A 26961-nucleotide genomic window follows, 5' to 3' on the forward strand; every position below is an offset into this window, starting at 1 on the left:
AGATTCTAATGTCTGAGTATATGCTATCAATCATAATTAAGGTTGGTATGTTAAGTTATTGTAAACCACGAAGATAACCAAACTTCGTCAATTGTGTTTCTAACTGTAACTATCCTGGACATTTTGCTATTCACAGACAATTGTTGTCTCGTTTTGATTCTTTTCAAAAGATGGTTTATAATAAGCTATAGAACTTTAACAGGTGCTCTCATATACAGGCTTCTGATAACTTTGGAGATTGTAACATTAGAATAAAGGAAAATATACAGGACTCGTGAAGAGTTGAAATGTTCACAAATATCAAACAAAAGAAGAGTTAACTAAATGAACTGAACTCAGAAAGCTGAAGCAATCTTTTTGACTTTTGATTGGAATATTGTTGATTCTTGTTTTGTTTTTCATAGTTAAGGAAACTTACTTGGAACTATTTACAGCCTTTAATAATTAAGTAAGGTTTACTCCTATGAACAAAAATTTGGAGCATGTTTGTTTCTCTCTGCCTGGTTCCTCTAGAATTTGGAAACTATCTGTGAGTATTCTTACGGTAATATGGTTGTTTGCATCCTATGTTACCCTGTACAGGTAAAGAACGTCACTTTCTAACAGGTCCGGGAGCTCCAAGTTTATCTTGGGACCTTAAGGTACACTCACAGTTGTTTGAGGATACAAACCCATGGTTGGGCTCAGCATTAAACGGTCTTATCTGAGATTCCTTGTGGAACAAACTTGCATCAAAGCCAATCCAAAAGGCCTATGTAGAAATAATTATTCTTGCTGCACTTTATGCAATTAATCAGGCCAAGTATAAGACTAAAGTCTATTTTGCAAACCATTCAGTCCTATGATGATTTTTTAACAAAAATGGGGACTGGAGAGAGAGAAATCATGTTTCAAAACTTATTATACATTGGTCATTAAATTCTAAATTCATTGGTTGTTTTTAAGTTTTCACCTACATTTTAGACTAACCCTGCTTGCTCTTGTGAACCAACCAGCAATCTCCAGCTGCAGCTCAGAAAGAACAAAAGGGATGGGTAATGTAGAAATCTGGATCAATATTCTAGCTCTGGGCAATTATCCTGCAAGTCCTGCTAGGTGATTTGAATAAATAGGATGCCCATCACTTGGAGGTTTCCTTTTTGGGAAAGTAAGACCAAGAAAGCTAATCAAAGTCAAGGACCATGCACCCAAACCCTCGCAAGCATAACTATAGCCACCAGTTATCTGGTTGTGTCACAAGACATCTTTTTCTCTCCCTTGTTGGAGGAGGACTCAATTCCACAGTTTCACCTTAGCATTTGGCTTATGATAAGGAGTCCATGCACCTCCCCCACCCCCCACCGAGACACATTTTTGTCCCAAACTCAATTCCAAGCTTTGGGTCAAAGTCCTAAGAAGGAAAACTGGATCTGAGGGATCCAGAGACAAATGACAACAGAGGTTAAAAGGCACGGTGCAGGTGAGCGTGGCTCATTCCTGCCAATTAAGCCAACCCAAGCTTCTTGTTTCATGGATAAACCCATGGCATAAATATCCATGGCATAAATGAGGTCTAGGGAACTCCAAGGCTACTGACAGTAGGAGATAGAGGCATAGATGAGAGCGGATAATTCCTATTCTCTAGGCCCTCCCTGCTTCATGGGTGCAAGCCACTTTGGCACTGATGGCGGCACCTGCCAAGGTCACCGGGACTCGGGGATGCAAGGATGGAAGAGGGAAAGAGGACACTCTTTCCTCTCTCCCTCATGTACCATGGGTATCTGCTAGGAAGAGAAGGGAACCAGGGACACCTGCTCCCCTCTTTCCAGATGGGTAGCCATTCATCTGCAGTCTGTACCCCTTTCAAATGCACCCTGAACCCCTGGGACTCCTTCAGACGGTATCTTCTTTTTTCCTTTCTTCTTCTCTGTCCTCTCTTCACTGATAGGTAATTGTGTCTCCATACTATGGGACGATTCCCTCAGATGCATCCTCCAAACTGGAAAGAGTTAATTTCCCAAACATTAAACTGGTTGGCTTAGGATTAGGCTCAGGGGAAGGGAACTCAGAAGCCCAACGTGCCAGCAAAAGGGTCCAGTTTTTGCCAGCTGGGCTTTTGGCCTCCCTCTCCCTGTGCAAACTGGTAAAAGGCCTCAGAATTTTTGAGCTGTCCTTACCCCTCCCCTTGTCTCCCTGTGTTTCCTTTTGGGTTTTTGTTTTTGTTGTTGTTGTTTTATTTTGAGACGGAGTTTCGCTTTTGTTGCCCAGGCTGGAGTGCAGTGGCATGGTCTCGGCTCACTGCAACCTCTGCCTCCCGGGTTCAAGTGATTCTCCTGCCTCAGCCTCCCTAGTAGCTGGGATTACAGGCGTGCACCACCATGCCTGGCTAATTTTTGCATTTTTAGTAGAGACGGGGTTTCGCCATGTTGGTCAGGCTGGTCTCAAACTCCTGACCTCAGGTGATCCATCCGCCTCGGCCTCCCAAAGTGCTGGATTACAGGCGTGAGCCACTGCGCCCGGCCTGTTTTGTTTTGCTACATGTTTTCTAATGACCCCGTTTGTCTGTTCTTGCCTTCAGGCCATCAAACTCTGAACAGTCATGCAACCGGAGCTTCTGATGATGGCCTCTTCTGCTGGGGACCCTTAGACAGGCATCTGAGGGAGCTCTGACTGCCATTTCCCAAAAACAGTGCCCCCTGTCAGCAGGAAGCAGTTAAGATCAGTCTTCATCCTTATCCTTAATCTAAGGGCAGTTAGATGGACTTCTTTAGAGGCGGGAATGAGACAGCCAGGTGGGAGGGGGTCACTGCAGAAACTCCAACCGGCCTGCACAGTGAGGTGGAGCCTTGGGAAGTTCATGACGTTTGCAGCAGGGAGGAGCCTCGCCCCCCCTTTCCTATGTGGAACCTGGGACTCAAGCTGTGAGCAGGAAGCGCTCTAGCAGGGTCTCTGGCCCAGCGAGACTCCCTGTTTCCCCCTTTTCTTCCTTTTCACCCAATAAAACCCTGTCTCACTCACCATTCAAATTGTCTGTGAGCCTGAATTTTCTTGGCTGAACTAAGGAAAAGTCCTGCAACTTTATCACCCCAAGTTGTTCCTGACGTGTTTTATGTAAACTGAATCTTGGGTCCCGTGACCCTTCCCTAAGGCTTTACTCAGAGGCTGACTTGGTATTAGGAGCCCAGAAATGTCCATCTTGGTCCTCTTGGGAATGAAGACCCATCCTCTGGGTTCGGTGGCCCAACATGCAGCCTGCACTGATGTGCCTCCCAGGGTCCCCCACCTGGGACTCTCACTGCACTAGGTTTGGGCTGTGCTCCTCCTCTGAGGAATGCATCGCCAACCCTGTCCTCAAACCCAAGCACTGCCTTCCCATCTCCTCGAGCCCCTCGTCCCCTGCACATCCTCATGTGTCCCTTCCTGTGACTGGCCACTGGCAAGCACGAGCCTCTCCCAGGGCCTAGGGTCTGGGGTGTAGGGAGTTGCGGGGAGCAGATGCCTTCATGTTTGTCACAGCCCTTTCCTTCTGGGTTTGAGGAGAACTCTGTCAAAGTTCTGTCACCCCCCCAGCAGAGAGGCAGTGGCTGGCTTAACCCACGTGACCCTTCCTGAGGTTAAGAGGCTTGGTGCTGGGAGAAGAGAGGGAATGTGAGTTAGTACATTCAAATGGTATCTTCCCTTCACTTGGCAGTGCTGGAAGGGGAGCTAACTTTATCTCCCATTGTGCCTTCTGATGAGCCCCTCTGAAACTGAGTGACTGCAGAAGAATCCTCCAGCCGGGGCATTCCAGTTTAATCTGAGCACATCGAGTGTTTGGACAATGCAAATGATCACAAAATGCTCCCTAGAGTGTCTGGGGGACTCTGAGAGTGCCTTAGGTCATTGTACTGCCTTGGGCTTTAGGTCCTGGTCTTAGCAGCAACTGAAATCAACCTCAGGCACAGATGCCATTTCTGGGGCCTTGGAGGGGCCATCGCAGTAGAGCTTCAAGTCTCACCAGAGGTTGTGCTTTGAAGATGATTCACTCTTTTGGACAACAGCAGCATCGAGGCCATTAAGACTGCAGCCTCTCCTGGGGTAAGTGGACCCTAAGGGTGCTGGGCTGGCCTGAGGAAATGGCAGGAGGCAGGGCGGGGCCCTTCCCTTGGGTGTGAGTGACAGGAATGACACCTGGACACTCGTTGTCAGAGCACTTGCTCCCCCATGGCACCCAGTACTGAATGCAACGCTGCAGATGCGGTTTCATTCCGGACCCCAGCCTGCAGCTCCTCGTGCATCTGAAACCAGATGGCCTGTGTAGTCAGCCCCAGCATGCCGTGATGAACACTGAGCTGCCTGTTGAGTAACTCCCCAGGGATGAAGGAAAGCACGGAGCTTTCTTCATGTCAAGCACAACTCTTTCATTGAATGCTATTAGATTTCATCGTGTTAGATTGCCTCTGCCCATCGGGAGATTTTGGGATTCTGATTTGTTCGTCTAATATACTTATTTCTCCTTATCCACAAATTTGGTCAGTTCTGTAGGTCTTCATCCCATTATGAGTGAAGGCATTGGCTGGGTTGTGGATGCAATTCTCTCCCAGGTGCAACCTGTCCTTCGTTGTAACTGAACAGGTAGGTATACATTCTCCTAACCACTCTTACCCAGACTCTCATTTATTCAGAAGTCTTTGTCAAATATGTATGATGCCCACATTTCCCTCATCAACCAGTCTAACAATTAACAGCAGGAAATGAGCTGCATCTGTACACTTATTCTTGGTAAACTCAATCTGGGGCCTGATGCTTGATTTAGCACGCAAATTCCTGGTTGCAAAGGGATCAGATTATCAAAGATGAGGCTGTCTGAAGAGTAACTTGCACAAGCCTTTCGGAAGAAGGGGAATTCGGGAAAAAGGTCTGAAAGAATGCAAGACCCGCCTTGGGGGAGGACAGCCTTCATAACGGAAAGCCAACCAATAGCAAAGGCTGCAGAGGTGGGGAGGAAGGCGCGTTGTCCCAGTCAGAGATCTGTCCGATTAGGAACACGGGAGGACACAGGGATTTGAGAAACTACCAGAAAGGTCACATGAATGTTTATTACAACATAGAAAAGAGGGAAAGGAAGAAAAAGGTTTCCAAAGCCGTATTTCCAAGGATTTAAAAAAACACAAACTTGGAATGCCAAAGAGATGTCATGCTTTATATATTTATAATAGGAAGGTGTGTGTATGTATAAATATGTACATGGAAATATGTACACAGGTTTTGACTGTCATATATAGTATTTTTCATTGCATGTACAGTAATGCTGCTTGAGTGAAGGGTTTTAAAGCTGGCAGAAGGCTGGAGAATCTAGAACCCTGCTTGGCCCCTAGAGGGCGCTGTGGAGACCCCCTAAGCAGCTCCCAGGGAAGGTCTGCCGGGGCTGGGGCTGGGTCCTGAGGGTGTTGGGGAAAGCTGAGCTGCAGGCGGGCTTGGGCCCCAGGCTGCAGGGTTTCGGCCAGGGCAAGTCTGGAAGCGTCCCTACGTCCCCGACATTAGACGTTTTCTTCCAAGAAGGGTTTCAGTCATTGGAATAGGCTGGAAATACCCTCATGGCTGGACTGGGGTGGGGTGGGCTCCCAGCAGGTCAGGGTAGAAGTGAGACAAGAAAACCCCAGGAGCTCAGGGTCTTCTCTAAGAACAGTGAAAACGCACAGCAGTTAATTTCACAGAAAGAAGAGAGACCCAAACAAAGCCAATCACGGTGTCAAAACACTGCAAATCACAACACAACACTCATTCATATGCAAATTAAGTTGATACACACAGAACCAGTTGTTTTGTTTTTATATATGTTGTTAAAAAAAAAAATGGCACCACGCACAACAGCAGGGAACTCAGCCAATGAAAAGGGCTGGCCACAGGTTCTCATGGGTGCCCAGGCCTTCTGGGGTGACGGTGCCCATGAGGAGCCTGTTACAGCCACCATCACCTTGTCCCTTGCTTGAAACATCCGATCAAGCGCTAACCCAGAAAACGGTGAATGGAACCTCCCTCTCCCTTCTTTCCTCCCTGGTTCCTGTGCTGGAGCAGGTGGGTGGGAACACTGCCCCTCTCCTCTGGGCAGGTCTGCCTTCTCCTTCCCACAGGAGGCCAAGCTGGGGTTGTGGGGAATGGGCACAGCCAGGTTTGGTGCTGAGCCCATTCACCCTAGGAGTGCATGGGAGGAAGAGATCCACAGGCTAGGGCCCTGGAGACAGGAAACAGCATGTGCATGTGGGCTGGGCAGGGGTCGGGGATGTGATGAGGGAAAAAAGTGCTGCCAGCCAGTGCCCATCCTGGAAGAGGGGGTGTGGGCTCCTTTGGAGATAAGTCCCAACCCTGAGGCTCCAGGCAGACCCTGGCCTGCATCCCCCAGCAGTCAAAGTGCTGGGAATGTGTGCGAGTGTGTGCCTCTGTCCATGTGGGGGTGAAATGCAATGGGGATGGACTGTGGCATCCACACCTGCCTGGATGGTTGGCATTTTGGCAAATTCAGGCAGAGAGGGAGAGGGTTTGAGGGCCGAATTTCCCTAGCTAAATGCAAATCCAGATGACTTGCACTGGAAACTCAGGACACACACATGGTGGACGCTACAGGGCACCTTTCTGCCCTCTGCGGTAGCATCAGGAGGGGAAAGTGGAATTGGGGGCCAGTGTTTCTGTTCTGCTAGAAAGAATCTTGCCAGCTGCAGCGAGGAGGTGAGGCCTGGGCAGGAGCGGACAGCCCTTGCCCGGATGGGGCTGGGCCTCCAAGCCCTTGGCTCTGACAGAAATGGGGAAACGATGGCTGCCTAAGCCCTTCTTTGTTCCTAACCTATAGATGGTTAAACTGAGGTGAGAGGCAGTCGGAGAGACACCGACAGTCATAACAGCACTCAGGCCGGAACTCACTCTTGGGCCACAAGGGAATGTTTGGGGAAGAATCCCTCTGGTTGGGATTCTTCCTATCTCTGCAGGGCCTGGGATTTAGGGTGGTGCATGACTGTCTGAGCGTGACCACCTCCATGCCCCATGATCCCGTGAACATCCAGCTCTAAGAATCTTGCAGGAAGAAAACTGATTGACGAAAAACACAGGACCCTGAGCCTTGCACCCACCTGCTCAGGCTGAGCTTTTTTGTGATTATTTTAAAGATCCAAGCTGCTCAGAAGGACCACAGTCACCTCCTCTGACCAGGCTGGCACCTCATCCCCAAATCCAGTGCACAGAGCTCTCAGGAGGGAAAAGGGGCAGTGCGGTCCTTGAAGAGTGTGTCCCCACGCCTGCCTCTGCTCACCTTGCAGCTTCACCTGCAGAGGCTGGAACAGCAGAAGCGTGGAGGTGACGGCATCATTTCCAAGCACAGGACTGCTGGGCCCACGTTAGCTCTCGATGAGCTTGCTGATGAGTTAATGCAAAGCAGGGAGGTGTCCCCCTGGTGAGGACTGCCCGAGGCCACTACCTGGCTGCTCATTGAGCCCTCTGGAGAGGAAACTCTGTTTTTCCTCAGCCTGAGGCCCGGCTTCTTTCCTGGGAGGGTTGGCAGCAAAGGCTTCAGGCTGCTCCCTAAGCCTGAGGCCTCCAGCCACATACAAGGTCATGGTCTCTGGGAAGCTTAGGTGCAGCTCGGGTGCAGGGGGTGGGGTGTGCTTTCAAAGTGCTCTCCCACCTCCAATCTCTCTGATAAAAGCCCTCCAACAAAGCCAGCAAGAGGGAGGGATAACAGTAAACTCTGCCTTCAGCCACTATTGGAGAACTTCCATTTAAATGACACGCCCCCAAGCATTTATGCAATGCTCAGGGCTTTCTTTGCAAAATTCACTAACACCATAAGAAACAGCCAATGCAATTAAAGCCTAAGGTGGGCTTGGGAGCCTAGAAGGGACCCTGAGGAGGCCTGGCTCTCCACCCTCAAGCCTAGGGGTTGGATCTGGCAAAACTGAAGTGAATTCTCAGAATTGCAGGCATCTGGGCAGGGAAGGGGTTAGCTAAAGAACATGTTTCAGGGTTTTTGGCTTTGTGGGTGTTTTGTATTTTAAAGAGCCACGCTGGTGCAGAAAGACCAGGGCCCTATCAGCTTCCCCTCCTCCTCAAGAACCTCGGGCCTTCGGAAGGCCTTTGACCCAGTCCTGGGGTTTCAGCCCCACTTTGCGCTGCCTTACACTTGGTGTTGGGATCTGTGCCTGGCTTTTCTTTTTGAGAGCTGGACCCCTTTGCCCTCCAGGGGAAAAGTTAACCATGTGGCTTTTTTTCTTTCTGCAGTTCCTTTCTGTAGCATCCGCCTTACTGCTGCCGAGCCCTGGGCATCCTGCATGAGGCGGAGTTCATCTCACACCTCTGAGATGCCTGTGCCAGCATGGCTGGAGCCCCTGGCTGGCAGAGCGGGCAACTTGGTCCTGCACATTAGGATGGGGAAGCTCCTAATACCAGCTGTCTCTCTGCCGTCATCCCCCGACACCCTCAGGAAGGGGCACCTTTCTGGGCCTGCCTAAAGGAGGGAGCATGGGTGTGAGGGCTGCCCAGGCAGGTGGGAGTACGGAGCCTTGTGGGGCAGGGTGGAGGCGTCCAGGACCTTCCTAGGAGGTTTTGCCCAACTCCCCCTAAGTGATGATAGGTCTCAGGAGGGGGCTGCCCCCACATATGGGAGGGAGAAGCTTATTTTCCCAGCTTGGGGTGGGGGTGGCTGCTGAGGGGATGGAGAAGAGATGGTAATTTATGTTGCATGTTTAGTGACACAATCCAGACACAGGTGGGATTGTGTCACTAAACATGTGACATAATCACCCTATTACTCCTGAGGGGTGAGGACCCCTCCACAGGACCTGCTCTGGGCTGCATGCGATTCTGCTCCTTCTTCTGGGAGTGCTGTAGTGAGTGTGTGGACGGCACAGGCTGTGGGGGCAGCCCAACCTGGCCACTTGCCTGTCCTGCCACTTAGGAGCTGAGTGTTTGGGGGCACATGGCTTACTCTCTCGGAGCTTCTCCTCTGACATCTGAAACTCACAAAGGCATCTCCCCTCCCAGGAGCTAAAATGCCCTGCACCGTGCCTGGGTGAGGCTGCTCTTGGGGCTGGATGTGTGGGTCTGGGGCAGCTGAGGGTGGGAACCATGCTGCCTGCCCCTTCCTTACCATGGGAAGGTCAGCGGCGTGGCAGGCTGGGGTAGGCTCCGGCAGCAGAGCCATCAGACTCCTGCCGTTCCCATGGGGACCTGGCCTTCTCAGCCTGAGATCCTTGGTTCTGAAACTGACTCAGAGCTCAACATCCAAATCAACAGTCTCCGCCGTCCACAGGACACACCCAGGCCACCCACAGCTCACTCTGGCTCTAGGGTCCCACTCTGACCCAAGGGAATGACCACCCTGATCCCAGTGTCACAGTTTGGTACTGGGAGCATCTCATTGCCTCTGACTTTCTCTGCAAGCCTGTAATTCCTGCCCTAAACACCCACAGCCAGGGAATGTCCTATTGAATTCCCACCGACAAAAGGCCCTAACCTGGAATGTGCCCTGCAGCCTCTGAACCAACAGCCCTGTCTGCACTATGCAGGCAAAGCCCAGCTTTGTCACCAAAGGGCTGTGTGTCAACCAAGCACTTGCCTGCACGAGAACCCTAATTTTCAGCTGTCTGGTGTTTGAGAAGTTAACTCTGGCCCTGGTCTGAGTGGCCAGCTGGAACTCTTTGGAGTAAATCAGCCACTGTCCCTTATCTACTGAAGATGATCATGCTGACACCACGGTCTAATTTAGAGGGGCGGGGGCGCTATTTTGAACCGGTCCCGCCCACATGGCAACCCTCACAGCCTCATTCAGGAGACAGGCAGGGGCCTCTTGGCTTCTCCCACACATCAGTTACCCGGAAAGGGGCCTCCTCCTGAGGCTGATGTTTTCCCAGGTTTAGAGACGCAGCCCTCGGGGGAGAGGAGGATCTGGGGGCGCAGTGGCCCTCCACACACACAAACACACAAACCCCTGTATTAAACCATCCCACACGGGACCCAGGGTGACACCTGCCACTCAAGAAAGTCCCACCTGCATCTGGATTGTGTCACTAAACATGCGACATAAATTGCTATCTCTTCTTCACCCCCTCAGCAGCCGCCCCCAGCCCAAGCGGGGAAAATAAGCTTCTGCCTCCCATTTGTGGGGGTGGCCCCCTCCTGAGACCTGTCATCACTCAGGGGGTGTCGGGCAAACTCTGGGGGCTGTGTGGGGTGAAGGGCTGTGGGCTGGTGGGCATGGGAGGGGGCGGCTTCCTGCAGCTGAAGCTATTTTATCTGAGTAGAGGGGCAGCTCCACTCTGACGCAGCTTCCTCGAGAGCAGCCAGCACCAGCCTGGAGGATGCCTGCTGCACACAGCAGAAAGTTCTAGCTTTTTAGAGAAAACCAAATCTGTTCCCACACCTTGAAGATACAGAGGCTTCCAAACAGGAGAGAAGAAGGCAAAGGCCTGGGTTGGGGTCTGTAAGAAGAGAGGACAGGACGCGACAAAGACACTGCCAGGTGTTCAAAAACGGCAGCCCAGCCCCAGGCAGCAATGGAAGACGGACAGTAGCTAAGGGATCCATGATAAGGGGTGGGCGGCAGGGCCCACTTCTCAGGCAGGACTGTGATTAGAAAGCCCAGTGGATGGGGTAGGTGGGCTGAAACCCCCAGAACGGTGGCCACTGCTTCCCAAGCACTTTCATCCTGCAAAATCCCTTCTCCTGCCCTCATGGAGTTCTGACAGTCTCTGATAGACAAACAAGCCCTTCAAAGAGGGACATGCCCAATGGCACTGTGTCAAGTGGAGTCAGAAGCTTGACTTTGGGCCAGCCCCATCTGTTAGCATTTCCTATGTTAGGATGAAAATGAAAGGAAAGGAAACAGACATGTAAATGTCCATCCTCTTAGTATCTAATTTCTCTTAATTTCAGATTGATACTTGATCCACAGTATCCTGGACAACTTCTGCTAGATTCTCCCCACCCCTAGCCCCCATTAGGGATCTAGCCCTGTCCCAATCACTTACAGAGGGGCTCCTTAAAGAGGCCCATGGTCTTTTGGCAACTGAAGGAGTCCCTGTGTAATGCCGACAATTTCACCCTCTAACACATCTGTTTGCAAGTAGGATTTTCAGATCAAGGTCCACAACCCCATACAATTGTTCTTGCAATTCTGAAACCCTAAAAGCTCTCAAATGGTAAGTTTTTCCCTAAGTTACTTAGTGGCAAAATTAGACTGAACTGAGGTGAGGCTATTTACAGTTTGTATAGCTCCCAATTAATGGGACTAGTCACATGTTTCTCTGCAGAAATATTCACGTGCCTGATGGTAGGCGAGATGTTCCACACTCTGCCGGGAAGTTAGAAAGTGTACGATAAATGGATCGCATTGTCTTTCTCAAATCTAAAATTTCTCAATTCGGAGACACATCTGGCCCCAATGACTTCAGAAAAAGGAATGTGGGCCAGAAATGCTGTTAAGTATTGGGTGAAAGCCTGCTAGTCTGCCCACTCCTGCTTCAGTCTAATAACTTTGTGTATAAACATCTGGCAGTTCTGGCAGTTTCACCCCAGGGAAGGAGCCACTCCTCTCCTTCCCAGGAAAACACAGGTCACGACACACCCAGCCCTCAGATTTCAGCTGCGAGGAGGCAGGGGGTGCGGTCAGGGAGGCAGGCCCAGGAGACGCCTGTGGGACTGGTCTTCTCCCCGAGGCCTCAGGCCAGCTGTGGGCACAGTGGGCCTTTCCACGCTAGGGTGGAGCCTGGCCATCCTCACCCACACCCTGGTGCTGCCCCCAGGAGACCACACAGTAAACACTCGGGGCACCAGATTTTGAGGCAGGTGGGGTCCCACAGGATGGGTCTACCACAGTCCTGTCCCCTTGGTGAGCCCCTGCTCACCCAGACAGGGCCCGGTGTGGCCCGGCCCAGCAGACGTGGCGTGCCTTTGCGGTGGGCAGTGGGTACAGCAAGGCCAGTTGGAGCCTGCCGGAGCATCCCAGCCTCTCTGTGGGCGTTCTCATCTCCACCCCACTCTCTGATGCTCTGGTGCCTGCGCCCACAGTGCTTTCCAGAGCAGGAGGGGCTGGCAGCCCTCACAACCTGCTGAGAAAAGCAGATGCGTTTTCAAAATAAATAATATTTTTAAAAATACCCCCTTTCCACCCCCAGTCCAGAAAATGGCAGAAAAGAACATGTAAAGGTCCTTGTGCCCAAAGCTGCCTGGTGCAGCCCTCACAGGGCCCCCCTGGATCTCCCCAGCGGCTCCCGTGGGCTCACAGCTGCTGTGGGATGCCCTGCTCCTTGTAGCCTGTGAGGAAGAAGCAAAGGAGAGATGGTTAGACACCTGCTTACTTCAGGATTTCTCCAGGAGGTGCCCCTAGCCCGGAATGCACACAGGAGGCATTGTTTATACTAAGGTGTAAATGACTGCTACCATCAGAGCACAACTTTTCCCAAGGGCTTTGACTTTCTAATGGGAAACAAAAGAATGAATCAGGAAATGTGGAGTACTGGGTCTACTGGGAATGTATGACGGGCGGGCATTTGGGATGGGAGCTAAAAGGCTATCGACATGCTCCTGAACCCACATCTGGAAGCCGCTTACAGACTGGTCTGGTGTGCTTTCCCAATGCAAAGCCTTGGGAGCAGGTGCCAGGCAGGCTTCCCCGAAGGTTGGGCATCTGGTATGGGTGGATGGAAGGAGGAAGAAAGGAGGAAGATGTCATACAGAGGGGAGCAGCCATCCCTGTGTGCGTCCAACCTGCTGGACGGTTACGGCAGGAAAGGGCGCCTGAAGGCTAAACCTTTAAAACATTGTTGATCATGAGTCCTTTGGGAAAAAGTGAGCTCTGTGGATAGTAAGGAATTGTTACTGCTTTATTTAGGTGGGAAAGGGTATTGTGTTTGTTTACTTAAGAAGATACCCTTTGGGAGGCCGAGGTGGGCAGATCACTATGTCAGGAGATTGAGACCATCCTGGCTAACACAGTGAAATCCCGTCTTACTAAAAATACAAAAAATTAACTGGGCGTGGAGGCATGTGCCTGTAGTCCCAGCTACTCGGGAGGCTGAGGCAGGAGAATCGCTTGAACCCAGGAGGCGGAGGCTGCAGTGAGCCGAGATTGCGCCACTGCACTCCAGCCTGGGAGGCACAGCAAGACTGTCTCAAAAGAAGAAAAAAAAAAAAAAAAAGATACCTACTGAAATATTCCCAGCTGCTATTACATGAGCAGAATTTGCCGAGCGGTTATTCCTATTAGCCAGTGAACTTAGTCTGAAGAGGAGCTTTGGTGTATTGAGCTGCTTTTTTCTCTTCATTTAGCAGAGTGTTTCTCAATTTTGGGTGCTAATAACCCATGCTGGGGTAGGGGAGATGTGGCGAATGACAGAGGAAAGGAGGCTGGCCATGAATTGATAGCAGTTGAGGCTGGTGTGGGCATTTGGGCCTCATTTTACTAGGGGCTCTACTTTTGTCTATGTTTAAGCATTTTCCAAACCAAAAGTTCAAGCTAAACATAAAAGCCCATTGACCCACTGGGAGAGTGGGTGGGGTGTTTGTGTGCAGGAGTGGGGGTCTCGGGGGAGGGGAGGGCCCCAAGCAGCAGCACGAGGCCCGCACGTCCATCCGCAGACTCACCTTGGGAAACTGCAGCAGCACAGAGTGGGAGGCAGCAGGAGGAAGAGGAGAGAGAGAAGAAGAGAAAACACAGCCTGAAAACAGAGCCACAGGGAACGCTTGGCACAGGAAACAAAGCAGATCCATGGTGAGGCCTGGGAGATGGGACAGGGGCCATGCCAGTGGCTTCTCAGACGCCATCCCCAGGCAGGGAGTGCTCAGTACTCATGGTGACAGCCACAGTGGCCAGTGGTCTGCCCACCAGGTGTGTGGGTGTGGCTAGGGGCACAGCGAGGGGCTCTCACACTGCCAGGGAGCTTGGTCCACTGCCTCCCCAGCCCTCCATATCCTGGCCATGCCCACACTGCTGCCTTCATTCTTTATTCTTGTCTTCTTTTGACACAGAATCTCACTCTGTTGCCCAGCTAGAGTATAGTGGTGTGATCATGTCTCACTGCAGCCTCAAACTCCTGGTCTCAAGTGATCCTCCTGCCTCAGTCTCCCAACATGCTGAGATACAGGCATGAGCCACAGCACCTGGCCTTTTTTTTTTCATCCTCAGCTCATGCCTTCCTCCAGATAAATTCCAGATGGACATGAGGAGTGGCAGCTCCTGGACAGCTAGAGCTTTGACTACAGCAATCTAAAGATGCTGATGTGCCCCATCCTGGCCCCACACTGGCTCTGTCTGAGCTATGTGCTTAGCCATTTCTATGGAGAGGAGCCACATATATAAAAATACTTTGGGGAAGACCCAGGCCAGAGGGTGGCAAACAGATTTTATCTTGCAGACCTCTTGGATCAATTAGTAGTGACTGCCTGAAGCCCTGTGCTGAGAACATGTGAGACTGGTCACCAGAAAGTGTCATGATTGATTAGCAATGTCTGCCATGGGCATGGCAGTAGAAAGAGCCCACCATAGAGCTACCAAGTATTTATTGACCCATGACCAAGACAGGGTGTTGTTGTTTGTTATTTGTTGTTATTCATATAAATCAAGCAACATGCTTGCAACTTCCTGATGTTAACTCCCACTTTCATCTAGATTTCTCTGACTCCCCTCTTAGGAGTTTTTCATGATAGTGTGTTTGCTGATGACACCCCAGGCAATGCCATGCGAAAAGCCAAAGTGTACTGTTACAACTGAAAAGTTTCCTCTGTTTTTATAGCAAGGGGCTGGACTGACACCAGAAAGAAGAGTCCCTTATCCAACTGTCTTCTAGGATAGAAAAGTCCATTGTGATAATTCCCTTCAAAGGAGTCACTCTCAGACACACAAGTTCCATGGTTGCTGGGAGTAATCCCACCTATAGCACCATCTCATGAGTAGCAACTGTTCACCCTTTGGGGGTGGGATTAGTTGTGGGAAAAAAATGCAAAGGCTTCCCTTGCTGAGTTGGGTGAAAGAGTCTGGCAGTCAGGCAGTGGGCAAGAACGAGGTGTGACTGGTTTTTGTATTCAGCCCTCAAGTCTATCCCCCTGATATGGTTTGGCTGTGTCCCCACCCAAATCTCATCTTGAATTGTAACTCCCACAATTCCTATGTGTTGTGGGAGGAACCTGGTGGGAGATGATTGAATTTTGGGGATGGGTGTTTCCTGCAGTGTTCTTGTGATAGTGAATGAGTCTCACGAGATCTGATGGTTTTAAAAATGGGAGTTTCCCGGCACAAACTCTCTTTGCCTGCTGCCATCCACAAAAGAAGTGACTTGCTCCTCCTTGCCTTTCGCCATGATTGTGAGGCATCCCCAGCCATGTAGAACTGTAAGTGCATTAAGCCTCTTTTTCTTCCCAGTCTTGGATATGTCTTTATCAGCAGTGTGAAAATGAACTAATACACCCCCCAAAAGCATTCTCAAAAGTTTGATGCAAAGACAGCATCCCTGGAAACAGTGTGCAGACAACCAAGGGGCTGACGCTGACCCCCAGTGAAGGCTGCATGGCAAAGGTGGGGGCTGCAGCTTCTTGCACTTGCTTATCCTGCAGACCAGTTAGTGCCCCACACCAGCCACAGCAGAGGAGTTTCTGGCCAAGTCAACAGCCTGGGGCAATGGAAAGTGAGGAAGTGACTGGATCCCCATCTGCACTTCTGGGGCCTCAATGCCTCATCTAGGCATGATGAAGGGAGTTCTTTATCTCTAAGGTTCCAACCTCTTCGTTCCTGGGTATTAAGGCGATCAAAGACAAGTGTACCAGAAAGCTCTAGAGATCAGATGAGGCATCAACATACATTATTGAGACCTACCCTGTGACACAGTCATGTTCCGCTTTAATGCAGAGGTTCCTTCCTCAGGTCCCCAGTGCCTGGCCAGATGCTCAGTTTGAGAGAAGACGAGCCAGTAAGAGGGGCTCATCTTGCACAAATTGGGCAGCCTTCAACCTTCTGAGGGCAGAAGCACCTCCCAGCTTCCACCTGGGAACAGGGTCAGGAGCCTGCAGAGCACAAGCCCCTGGGGAAGCAGCAAATTTCCTCTGTGGAATTGTCGGGACCAATTTTTAGGAGTCACCTGAGGGCTGGCAGCACTTCCTTCCTATCAGTCATGCTCTTCACCTCTCCAGACAAATGAAAGTCGCCCCTGGACATGCCCAGAGGATGAGATCCCATGAAGGAGATGCAAGGGCCTGCCTGCTGGGCTTACCTCACAATATTCCTCCGACAGGGCAGCCCCTGCCCTGAGCACACCCCTCCCAGGAGGAAGGAGCAGCTTCCCTGCCGCTTCCCAGCTCATCCCTCCCTGGGGCAGCTCGCTGCTCAGCCTCTGGTCCAGCCTGGGGTTCCCCTGCTCTGGCTGCCCCAGTAGCCAGCATCTGCCTGGTTTGCTCTGATTCTGGGAGACCCTGGCAGTGCAGCTGACCCACTTCCTCCCGTGATCTCTGCTGCCAGAGGAGCCACTTCCGGGCAGCCCATCTGACCACGCTCCACTGCATCTCCCTCAGGCTCTGCATCTACCTGCATCTCCTCTGGCCCGGTGGCCTAACTGGTCACTGACCCTGGTCCTGCCATTTGTGTGTGCCCTGGGTCTTGAATATTCACAGGATCCTGAACTCAGGCTGAGTTGACTATAGATCATTCTACATAATTCTAGGGCCCCTGAACCCTGAGTTTCCCCTTCTGCCTCTGCCTCTGCCACTCTTACCTGGCTCAGCTTACCTCTGACACTGACAATCCCAGCTATGAATGGTTTTGGGGGGTATAGGACACAATGAGGGGCATGGGGTACAGAGTGAAGGCAAAGTGCCTGAGAGGTGAGGTCAATTATTGAGGAACTGTGGCCTCACATGTAGATGGGCGTGGGAAAATACAGGGAACGTGGATGGTGGTATGGGAGACATGCACAGCTGCTTAAGACGGGTGGTGTCTGTTTTAAGATTTTGCTAGGTTATTTTAGAAAGGGTAACTGAGTTGTCTTTGGTAAACTTGATTTTGTAACTTTAAACCCTTTCAGAAAACCATTCTGTGTCTGAATCAAGTTTGCATTAAATGATGGAACTCTCCTGCCATCCACTCATAATTCCCTGCAGGTGTTGGGCCAGGCCTGGCGGGGAGGGTCCCCAGTGCCAAGCAGCCCAGGGAGTTGTGAAGAGGACACGGGCAAGCCCTCTCCAGAGCCCGTGCTTAGCGGGTGAGCAGGACCTCGGCCAGACATGAAGGTCTCCCAAGCCCTTCCTGTCCCTGGCCACTCCCCACCCCCAGGAGGCGCAGCACCAACAGCTACTCACTGGCAAGGATGACCATGTCCATGCCCCAGAAGATGCTCATGATCCAGCCCACCATGACGATGGCAGTGAGGATTTGGATGAGGGCTGCTGCAATGTTCAGCCAGAAGACGCAGCACACATGCCTGTCCGGGAGGTCGGTGCGGGCCCCGCACAGCACAGTGAAGGCCGAGACGAATGTCCCTGTGAGAGGCCAGAGGGGACAGCCTTCTGAGGGCGCTGGGAGACAAAGGGGTCTGTGTGCTCATTGCTGGCCTGGGGCCCAGCTGTCCACCCTCCGAGAACTCAGAGAAGAACCACCGATGTCTGGCACCCTGTCCTCTGAGTGGCACCCCTGCCCAGACCCTGGCCCACCTCTCATCTCCATACTGCAGAGTTCAGTGGGCCACCTGGAGGAGGTATTGCACGCGGCTGCCAGGGGCCCCATACAGTCTTGGAACCTCTGGGGGAGACAAGGAAGTCACAGGACAAGCAGTCCCTTCTGGGAAGGAGCAATCGGGAAGCCACTTGCAAGGACAACAGGCAGTTGGAAAAGGCAACTTTATGTGGCAAAGATTCCAAGAGCCAAAGAGTTCTGAGGTGGAAGCTGGTGTGTCTGAGTTAACACAGAAGCAACCTCAGAGGTAAATTCAGGAGAGGGGAAGGGCCAGGAAATGACCACCCAGCACACATGCTACTCGCTAAGGGACAGAAGCCAAGAGCCTACAGTGTAGTAGTAGTACACTGTGCAGTGTAGAGGGCGCAGACTAGGACAAGTGTCCCAGAGCCCCTCCCTGATGGGGTTCCCCTAGACACCCTGACCTGTAAGGGGAGGGACAGGGAGCCTAAGCTCTATTGAGCATCCACAAGGTGCCAAGCAACGTGGTGGGTGCGGTTACATTCTTCACCTTGTCTAAGACTCAGCCGCTATGGGTAACATCACTACCTTTACCGAGTTAGGCCCCTTTCCTACATGGGCTCTGAGCCCTCCTGACAACAACCGTGCAGAGAATTAGCATTCTCTATATCTGTCATAGTTCCCTACGGCGTCAGTAACAAGTTACCCAAACCTCATGGTTAAAAGCCACACAAATTTATTCTTTTATAGTTCTGGAGGTTAGAAGAGTCTGCAATGGGTCCTCAGGGATGAGTCCTTCTGGAGGCTCCAGGGGAAAATCTACTTCCTTGCCTTTTCCAGCTTCTAGAGGCCACCTACATTCCTTGGCTTGTGGCCCCTTCCTCCATCATCACCGCCAGCAGCGTAGCACCTTCTCCCTGACCTCTGCTTCTGTCTTTATATCTTCTCGCTGCCTCCCTGTAGTAAGGACCCTTGTGATAGCATTCAGGACCCACTTGGGTAATCCAGGATGCTCTCCCCATCCATTTAATTTAATCACATCTGCAAAGTGCATTTTACTACAAGTAGCATATTCACAGGTTTGGGGATATGGATGTGGACATCTTTAGGGGCCACTGTTTAGCTTACTACACTCTTACACACACAGAGAGAGATTCAGTGTGATGGTTAATTTTAGGTGTCAACTTGATGGGATTGAGGGGTTCCTAGACGGCTGGTGGAGCACTGTTTCTGAGTGTGTCTGTGAGACTGTTTCCAGAGGGGACTGATGTGTGAGCCAGTGGACCGAGAGAGGAAGACTCGCTCTCAGTGTAGGTGGGCGCCATCCAATTGGTCGGGGGCCTAGCAGGAACAAACAGGCAGAGGAAGGGGAATGTCCTCTTTGCTTCCTTTCCTCCTTCCAGGGTGAGACGCTTTATCTTCTCCTGCCTTTACACGTCACACTGCAGGTTCTTCAGCTTTTGAACTTTGGAACTTACACCAGCGGCCCCCTGGGGACCTCTCAGGACTAACTGGGGGCTGCACTGTCAGCTTCCCTGGTTCTGAGATTTCAGACTTGGACTGTGCCATGCTGCCTGCTCGAGCCAGCTACTAGCTTCTCCAGCTCTGCAGCTCGCAGTCAACCTATCGTGGGACTTCTCCACCTCTGTGATCACACGAGCCAACTTCCCCTCATAAGTCCCCTTCCAGGGCTCGGCGCAGTGGCTCATGCCTGTAATCCCAGCACTTTGGGAGGCCGAGGCGGGCAGATCACCTGAGGTTAGGAATTTGGGACCAGCCTGGCCAACATGGTGAAATCCTGTCTCTACTAAAAAATACAAAAATTAGCAGGATGTGGTGGCGGGCGCCTGTAATCCCAGCTTCTCAGGAGGCTGAGGCAGGAAAATCGCTTGAACCCAAGAGGCAGAGGTTGCAGTGAGCCAAGATCGTGCCATTGCACTCCAGCCTGGGCAACAAGAGTGAAACTCCGTCTCAAAAGAAAAAAAAAATCTCCTTCCATATATCCTACTTGTTCTGTCTCTCTAGAGAACCCTGACTAATAACTCTCAGGAACTAAGCATCTTGTCCAAGGTCATAATGACAGGTGAGCATTGAACCCACCAGAGTCAGATGCCAATGCCACGCCCCTCTGCACTGCCTCCCAGGTGTAGATGGCCTGTTAAAAGCGGGCCCAGACCAGAAAGCAGGGCATTTGGGAAATTGACCAAAAGACTGGTGACCATTGTCACATTCCTCACGTTCGATTCTCTCAGTTCCTGCTCTTTGAGGCTGCCTTGTTTTTTATTTTGCCTCCCACTCTGAACTGAGTCCATGTGCTGATTTCTGAAACTGACCCTGCCTTATTTTCCTCCTCTTCATCTTAACCACCGCCACCAGTGTGAGGTCCCAGGATGCAACTCATTGGTTTCTGGCCCTTCCCTGCCCAACTCGCTGGCTCCTACAGTTTCCAGGTGTGGCCTTTGCTCTCACCCACACCTTTGTGCTTCAGATCCAAGGCTGAAGCCTGAGTCCGCATGCTGATTTCTGAAACTGACCCTGCTTCGTTTTCCTCCTCCTCATCGTAACCACTGCCACCGATGTGAGGTCTCAGGGGGCATCTCATTCACCTTCATCCCTCCAGCCCCTTGCACAGTGCCTTGTACACAGTAGGTGGCCTGTGGCATTCAAAGAAGTACACCCAACATCAAGTGTCTCCTCCTACCACCTGCCTCACCGCCGGTGGCATTTGTTAAAAATGCGGGGTCCCACCTGAGATCTACGGAATTTCTAAAGGGTGACCTGGCATCTGCTTTTCTCAACAAGCTTCCCCCCTGCCCTCCAAGGAATAGGAATGATAAGGCTCACTAAAGTGTGAAAACCACGGATTCAAGATCAGACAACTCGCTAACTACCCCCACTGTGTTCCTGGCACAGAGCCCCAGAGGCCCTGTGGGAGATCCAGAGAGGCAAAGCTGTTCTTCTACTCTCGCCGGATGGACAGCCAGTTAGGGGCACAGAGTGTTGGCTGGAGCCTCCTTTCTGGGGGATGAGGTTGGGGTGCAACTCTGGAGTCTCTGTAGAGACTCATTCAGGAACCTAACTGAACCCCTGCCCTCAAGAACTCAAAGTGTACTGGGCAAACTCATCACCCCACCTGACAGAGGAGAAGGAGGCTGAGGGCTCCTGTAAGGGTAAAAGTGATGGAGCTGGGACTTCAGCTCTAGCCTCTTCCTGCTGGGAGGAGAAGGGTGAGGATGGTGCAGGGGGCAGGGTGGTGACAAGGGGAAGGTGATGGGGATGAAGAGGGAGGACTGACTCTGGCCATTTGTGGAAGGCTTTGAATGCATGGGTAAGAGTTTGCCCCCAACCTGCAGGAAACGGAGCTCTCACAGAGAGTTTTGAGCAGGAGAGCATTGCAATGGAAGCAGGGATTTAAGAAAATTAATTTGTCAGCAGGGTGGATTTTTTTTTTTTTTTTTGAGACGGAGTCTCACTCTGTCCCCCAGGCTGGGGTGCAGTGGCATGATCTCAGCTCACTGCAACCTCCACCTCCCAGGTTCAAGTGATTCTCCTGCTTCAGCCTCCCAAGTAGCTGGGATTACAGGCATGCACCATCATGCCCAGCTAATTTTTGTATTTTTAGTCGAGACGGGGTTTCCCCATGTTGGCCATGCTGGTCTCAAACTTCTGACCTCAAGTGGTCCGCTCACCTTGGCCTCCCAAAGTGCTGGGATTACAGGCACGAGCCACCGTGCCCAGGTGGCAGGGTGGATTTAAAGTGTCTGAGATGGGAAAAATGAACTGGGATGAGAAGGCCGCAGCTGAGGAATGGGGGAGATGTGGGCTCAGGGCTTGGTAGTGGACACAGGAAGATGCAGGGGACTTAGGGACTATTAGGAAGTGTGTGCCACCATTCTTTGCTTCTGCCAGTGCATCATGCATGTGAGACAGGAGATGCACACAAGTGGACACTATTACAAAAGAGAACGCTGCCAAAGTGGAAAGATGGTTGAAGATGAATAAGAATATGTGTGGAAAATGTGAAGTGAAAACAACATAGGTGCCATTTGCTGCAAACCTATAGCATGCTAAGCACTGTGCAGCCCTCTGTCTACCTACATTACCTCTTATTCTTAAAACCACTGGAGGTAGTTATTATTATCCCCATTTTACAGATACAGAAACTGAGGCTCAGACAGGCAAAATGACTTGCCCTCACAGCAGAACCCAGACTTAAAGTCAATCTGTCTAGTTTAGAAGGCTGAGTTCTTTTCAGTCTAGGTTGTTGCATCCTTACATTAAAAAATAAGGAAAAAGGCCGGGCGTGGTGGCTCACGCCTGTAATCCCAGCACTCTTGGGAGGCCAAGGCAGGTGGATCACCTGAGGTCAGGAGCTCAAGACCAGCCTGGCCAGCATGATGAAACCCTGTCTCTACCAAAAATACAAAAATTAGCTGGGTGTGGTGGTGCACGCCTGTAGTCCCAGCTACTCAGGAGGCTGAGGCAGAAGAATCGCTTGAAGCCGGGAGGCGGAGTTTGCAGTGAGCCAAGAATGCTCCACTGTACTCCAGCCTGGGTGACAGAGTGAGACTCCATCATAAAACAACAACAACAAAAAAATTAATAATAATAAGAAAAGAACCTTCATGCTTCATGGTTTTCAAATATCCTTGAACCCACTCCTTCCCATCCCTGTGTCCTTTATGGAAGGCCCTGAATTGGATGGTGTTCTGATCTCTGGACTGCAGTGTCCTGACTCGGTGGGAGCTGAGACCCAGTGACCCTCTTTGTGGCTGTGGCCTCACCTCACTCTTTCAGCCTAGGAAATGGGAACAGCGTTCCATGTTCTTTCATGTTTTTATTAGGCTGAACCATAGGAAATTGGCACTTCTGCAGGTCAAGAGTAGCTGAATAATAAAAGCCTAATGTGTATATGAAAGTTTTGAGCATAAGGAAACTTTGTCCTTGAACTCAGAGATTCTTAGAGTCAGAAGGTCATCAAGCCCATCTCTGGCCAAAAGATGAAATCTCACTGGAATTGCCAAAGTGATTAGAGGCCAGTGGACTGAGTACCTGCCTGTTCTTGGTGGAGCGGGGAAGGCCTGGTGAGCCCAGTGCTCTGCAGATGAGCAGGGCTGTGCAAACTGAATGATCCTTAGCAAAGGCTTTGGCTTATATGTTAGGAAAAGCTGGGCTGGCCCACACTTTATTTAAAGGAGGAGACAACCTTAGCATGTGTGTGGTGTCGGAGGGATTTTTGGTCTCTGCTCCTTCTTTTACTCATGTTGACACACTCATGATAACTCTAAGCCATGTAAAAATATAACCTTATACACATACTGACTTCTATCATGTGCACACATATTGTCCAGTTGTGTGAACTCAGATATCACTAATAAGGAAACTATGACAACAGGTCCCTTTTGCCGTATAAGGTACCACATGCCATAAAAGGTAGAGATTAAGTGAATGGATTTATAATATAAAAACTGTTTTAATCTCTTCAGCAGTAAATTTAAAAAATGGTTTTAGCACATTTTCCTACGAAGAGGTGTTAATTGTTTTAAATGAGTCTTACCAGTTAAATAAAACGCTCTACCCAACAGCAATGTGTTGGTTCTAATTTATTCTATTGAGCGCCAGCCATATGCCAATGCTGAGTCCTGGGAATGGGAGCCCAGACAGGTGATGGGAACTTGCCACCCCCGCCCGGGAGCTCACACTCTGGCAAGGACACTGGGTCACACCAGGAACAGTGATGAATTCTGTTTGGCCATAGCAGGAAAGACTTCACAGGAGAGCAGGCGATGGAGCAGGAAGCTGGGAAGCTGATGGGGACTCATGGAGGGAAGGAGGAGGGGAAAAGCATCTGCAGACAGGCCGTCCTGGCCATCCGGAGCTAAGCGGTGCACAGTCCGGAACTCAGTGGTACATAGACTGGACTCAGAGGAGGGAAGAGCATCTGGAGACAGGCTGGCCTGGCCGTTCACATGGAGATTAAAATGCCCACTGATTGAAGAGAGCTGAGTCAGAGACAAGGACTCTAGAGGTGTCAATTTCAAGTAGTGGTTGGAAGTGAATGAGGTCACCCCAGGAGGGCATGAAATTCAAGGAAAGACCCTAGGGGACACCAAGATTTTAGTGGTGAGCAAAAAGGGAAAAGAAGACCACAAAGGGGACAGGGGAGGTCCAATCAGAGTGGCTAGGAGAGGGCGTCCCAGAAACAGGAGAGAACTGTCTGGAGGAAGAGGTGCTGGGGCAGGTCACCTGCTTCAGCAAGGTTCAGTGAGAGGGGCCATGTGCAATCGCAGACTCGCTTAGGCCGAGAGTGGCTCTACAGGGAGTTGGGAGAATGGCAGGGCTCAGAGCAGGAGGTCAGGGGGCTTGGAGAGAATGGAGGTGTGGATTCCAGGGTGTGGGTGAGGACCACTTTTCCTTAAGTGGGAGAAACTTAAGCTTGTTTATCTGCTGAGGAGAAGCTGCCGGGAGGGGTCGGGGGACAGGGTGAAGACATAACCAGGTAGGGGATAAGTGGACATGAAGGTTCTCGGTAAAATGAGAAGGGGATGGTGGGGGGAAGGGATCCAAAGCAAAGTTTTCCGAAGCAGTGTGTGCATCAAACGTCTCAAACTGGGGTTCATATGCAGATACTAAGGTCCCACCTTTAGACTGCCACAGGCACAGGGATGGATCTAGGAATTGCTTGTTTAAAAAAAAAATAAACATTCCTCCAGCTGATACCAATCTTCGCTCTGATGGGTGGAGGAATTAGCCTGGCAGATACAGAACGAGAAAATCACACAACCTCATCAGAAACGAGTCCACGATTCTGGCCTTTCACTGTCCAACGGCTTCCCCCACATGACTCAGGGCTGGAGCGGGGAGATGGTCCTCTGCAGCAGGGACAGGGAGGCTGAGGCTGGCCCTGCGCATGCTGTTCCTGGAGGTCCCAGCTAACACTAACTGGCACAAGGAAAATGATGGTAATGGACTGTATTGTCAACCACCAAAATCAGTGTGTGGTAAGATACCTGGGACTTAGGCACAGACATGTGGTTTGCACGTCCTACCATGATCCTGGGAAGAAAGGCAGGCAGCAGAGGCCTGGGGAAGTCCTCCCACGGAGAGTGGCAGCAAAAACACAAGCAGAGCTGAGCCCTGGCTGCCATCACTGTGGTCTCTGTACTCTCAGCTTCCCCAAGGAGCTCTGGGCTCAGGCTCCGAGACAAGGCAGTAGGGAGGGAAAAGGGTCCCTCCACTTCCGTCCTGGAAGCCCCAAAGAGATTCTCTGGGCTTGTCCTCTGGGGAGAGTTCCTGGAGCTTGGCTGTCAGGCACGAGAAGAGAAGCAGCCAGGACTGGGCTGGTACAGTCTCCCATCAGGAAGGGGACGGCTCTGCTCCCACGAGATAGAGCCTGGGAGCTGGAAGTGTCCTTTGAGTTCTCACCGGGTTCAGCTTTTTGCGTGACTCACGTGGGAGCTTTGGGAGGTGCTGGGTCTGGAGAGGGGATCTTAAAGCCTCTTGGAACTCAGTGGGAGAAAGGCAGAGCTGTCTTCTGAAGCAGCTGCTTCAGAGTAAAAACTGCCCCCAGGACCTAGGCCAGCAAGTTGTTTGATCCCAGATGTCACCTCCAGCTGGCTCTGCAGTCATTATGATGTGCTGCTCCTCAGTGGCTGTGACTTACACCTGGACACCCTCCCTCACTTCTCCGGAGGAGTTGGTTGGGGAAGGCCTTTTTTCAAGGCCTTACCCTGAATGTGAGCTTTGGGGGTCAGGAAGGAAATGTACAGCTGATTTTGAAAGCCAAAGAAACAGGTTCTTCACACCCTAAGAAACAGGACCCATTGCCAAGGGCTGCCTAGTTCAAGGCCAGAATAAGCTAAATGGGAGATTATGTTCAGGGTCAAAATCAGAGATTGCTAAAAATACACCTTCCCGGGCCCCACCACCCTAAGAGTCTGATTCAGGAGGTCTAGTCATCATCTTTGCCTCATTGTGCAATTATTTCAACCAGAAAGAAAAGGAAAGGAAAGAGAACTGACTACAAGTTTCACAAATACTTCTGGACAAGTCCCAGGGACACAGAATCAGCGTAGCCTTGAATGTGAATGGGGCCTATATGGCTGTGGCCTGAGTAAACCAGAGGAGGCTGCAGAAAGCAAGGCCAGGGTCCTGGGCCACTCAAATGCTCTTCATGGCAACTCTTTTGGGTTCTGTTTTCTCAAGAAATGGAGCAGAAGATATGGGATATCGTGTGCTCACATGTGCTGAGGGAAGGCAGTGTCATCCTTTCAGCTCGGCCACTCCAGAACAGAGCACAAGAAGACCACACTAGGTGGGAGAGGAAGGTGTCAATCAAAGGGCGTATCAGTGCAGGGTTCGAGGCTGAGCAGGTCTGCGGAGGGGCTGTGTCTTCCCCTGGAACTGCACCGAGTCATTCCCCTAGAAAGTGTTTTGTAGACCCAGCACTGTGTGCAGCCTCACGTCCTGGCCAGCAAGGAATTTGCAAGGAGGACTCAGAACATAAAACTGATCTGGAATAGTGCAGAGTAAAACATGAACAGTTCTAGCATCCTCATCATCCTGAACATCCACACACTTTTGCAGAATGAATCTACCAGTGCCCTCGATGCCTCTATCCTGGAGCAGCAAAGGGTCTGTGAGTGGCTTTCAACATTAGAGAAAGCACAGACACCACAGTGAGGTCACACTGCCCATTGGAAAGCCGAACTTGCCAGCATTTCATTGTGATCCCATCACAATGCAGTAACTAAGGGGTCTTTCCTGCTAGCGGCAGTTCCCAGTGGCCAATAACCCACCTTTGATCAACTAGAGATGGGAGAGTGGATTTATTATGGCTTAAATCTTTCCATGCATGGGTTTCATGGAAGAGAATGAGGAAGAGTGGACAGGTGGCCTTCTGTCTCCCAGCAGAGAGAAGGTGTATGGCATCTTGAACCACTTCTCCCTTAGCCTCAGCTGCTCCCCCACATCCAGAGGCCATCTGTTCTCTCCCCAGTCAGAAAGTGCCAGCTTGGGACAAACCCTCTTCATTCCTCCCAGGGTCTCGGGGAAATGCTAAGGGGTCTCCGGCAAATGCATTGGGATTGTGAGGTTTGAGGGGGTCAGGGGAACACGGTGGGGTGCGAGTCTTCAGGCAGACAAGGGGTGTACAGGTGAGACCCTGGTAAGTCACAGTCTTCAGGTGTATTGCAGCATCAGGTGGGCTGCAGCTGTTAGTGTGTGCCTTTGATTTTCCAACTGGCATAAAGGAAAGACGACAGGAGCCTTCTTGGATGCCACACATCCATCTGGTGTCCTTCCTTCCGAGGACAGAAGGAAAATGAGACCAGCTCCCTCCT

At 51.1% G+C, this 26961-nt stretch overlaps 1 protein-coding gene across 1 annotated transcript in view; it reads right to left on the reverse strand.

Annotated features, from left to right (window-relative positions):
- Nucleotides 1-5038: 5038 nt before the first annotated feature.
- The window catches only part of STUM (stum, mechanosensory transduction mediator homolog), a 60865-nt gene continuing 38942 nt past the window's right edge, over nt 5039-26961 (reverse strand). Inside the window, exons 2-3 of the mRNA XM_009441577.4 lie at nt 17287-17466; nt 5039-12258 (exon numbers count right to left, since the gene is read on the reverse strand). Of these exons, the coding sequence (XP_009439852.1) occupies nt 12224-12258; nt 17287-17466 (215 nt within the window). The 3' untranslated portion in view covers nt 5039-12223. The remainder of the gene's footprint in view (nt 12259-17286; nt 17467-26961) is intronic.

This window comes from Pan troglodytes, chromosome 1, assembly GCF_028858775.2.
Source record: "Pan troglodytes isolate AG18354 chromosome 1, NHGRI_mPanTro3-v2.0_pri, whole genome shotgun sequence".
NCBI classification, from domain to species: domain Eukaryota; kingdom Metazoa; phylum Chordata; class Mammalia; order Primates; family Hominidae; genus Pan; species Pan troglodytes.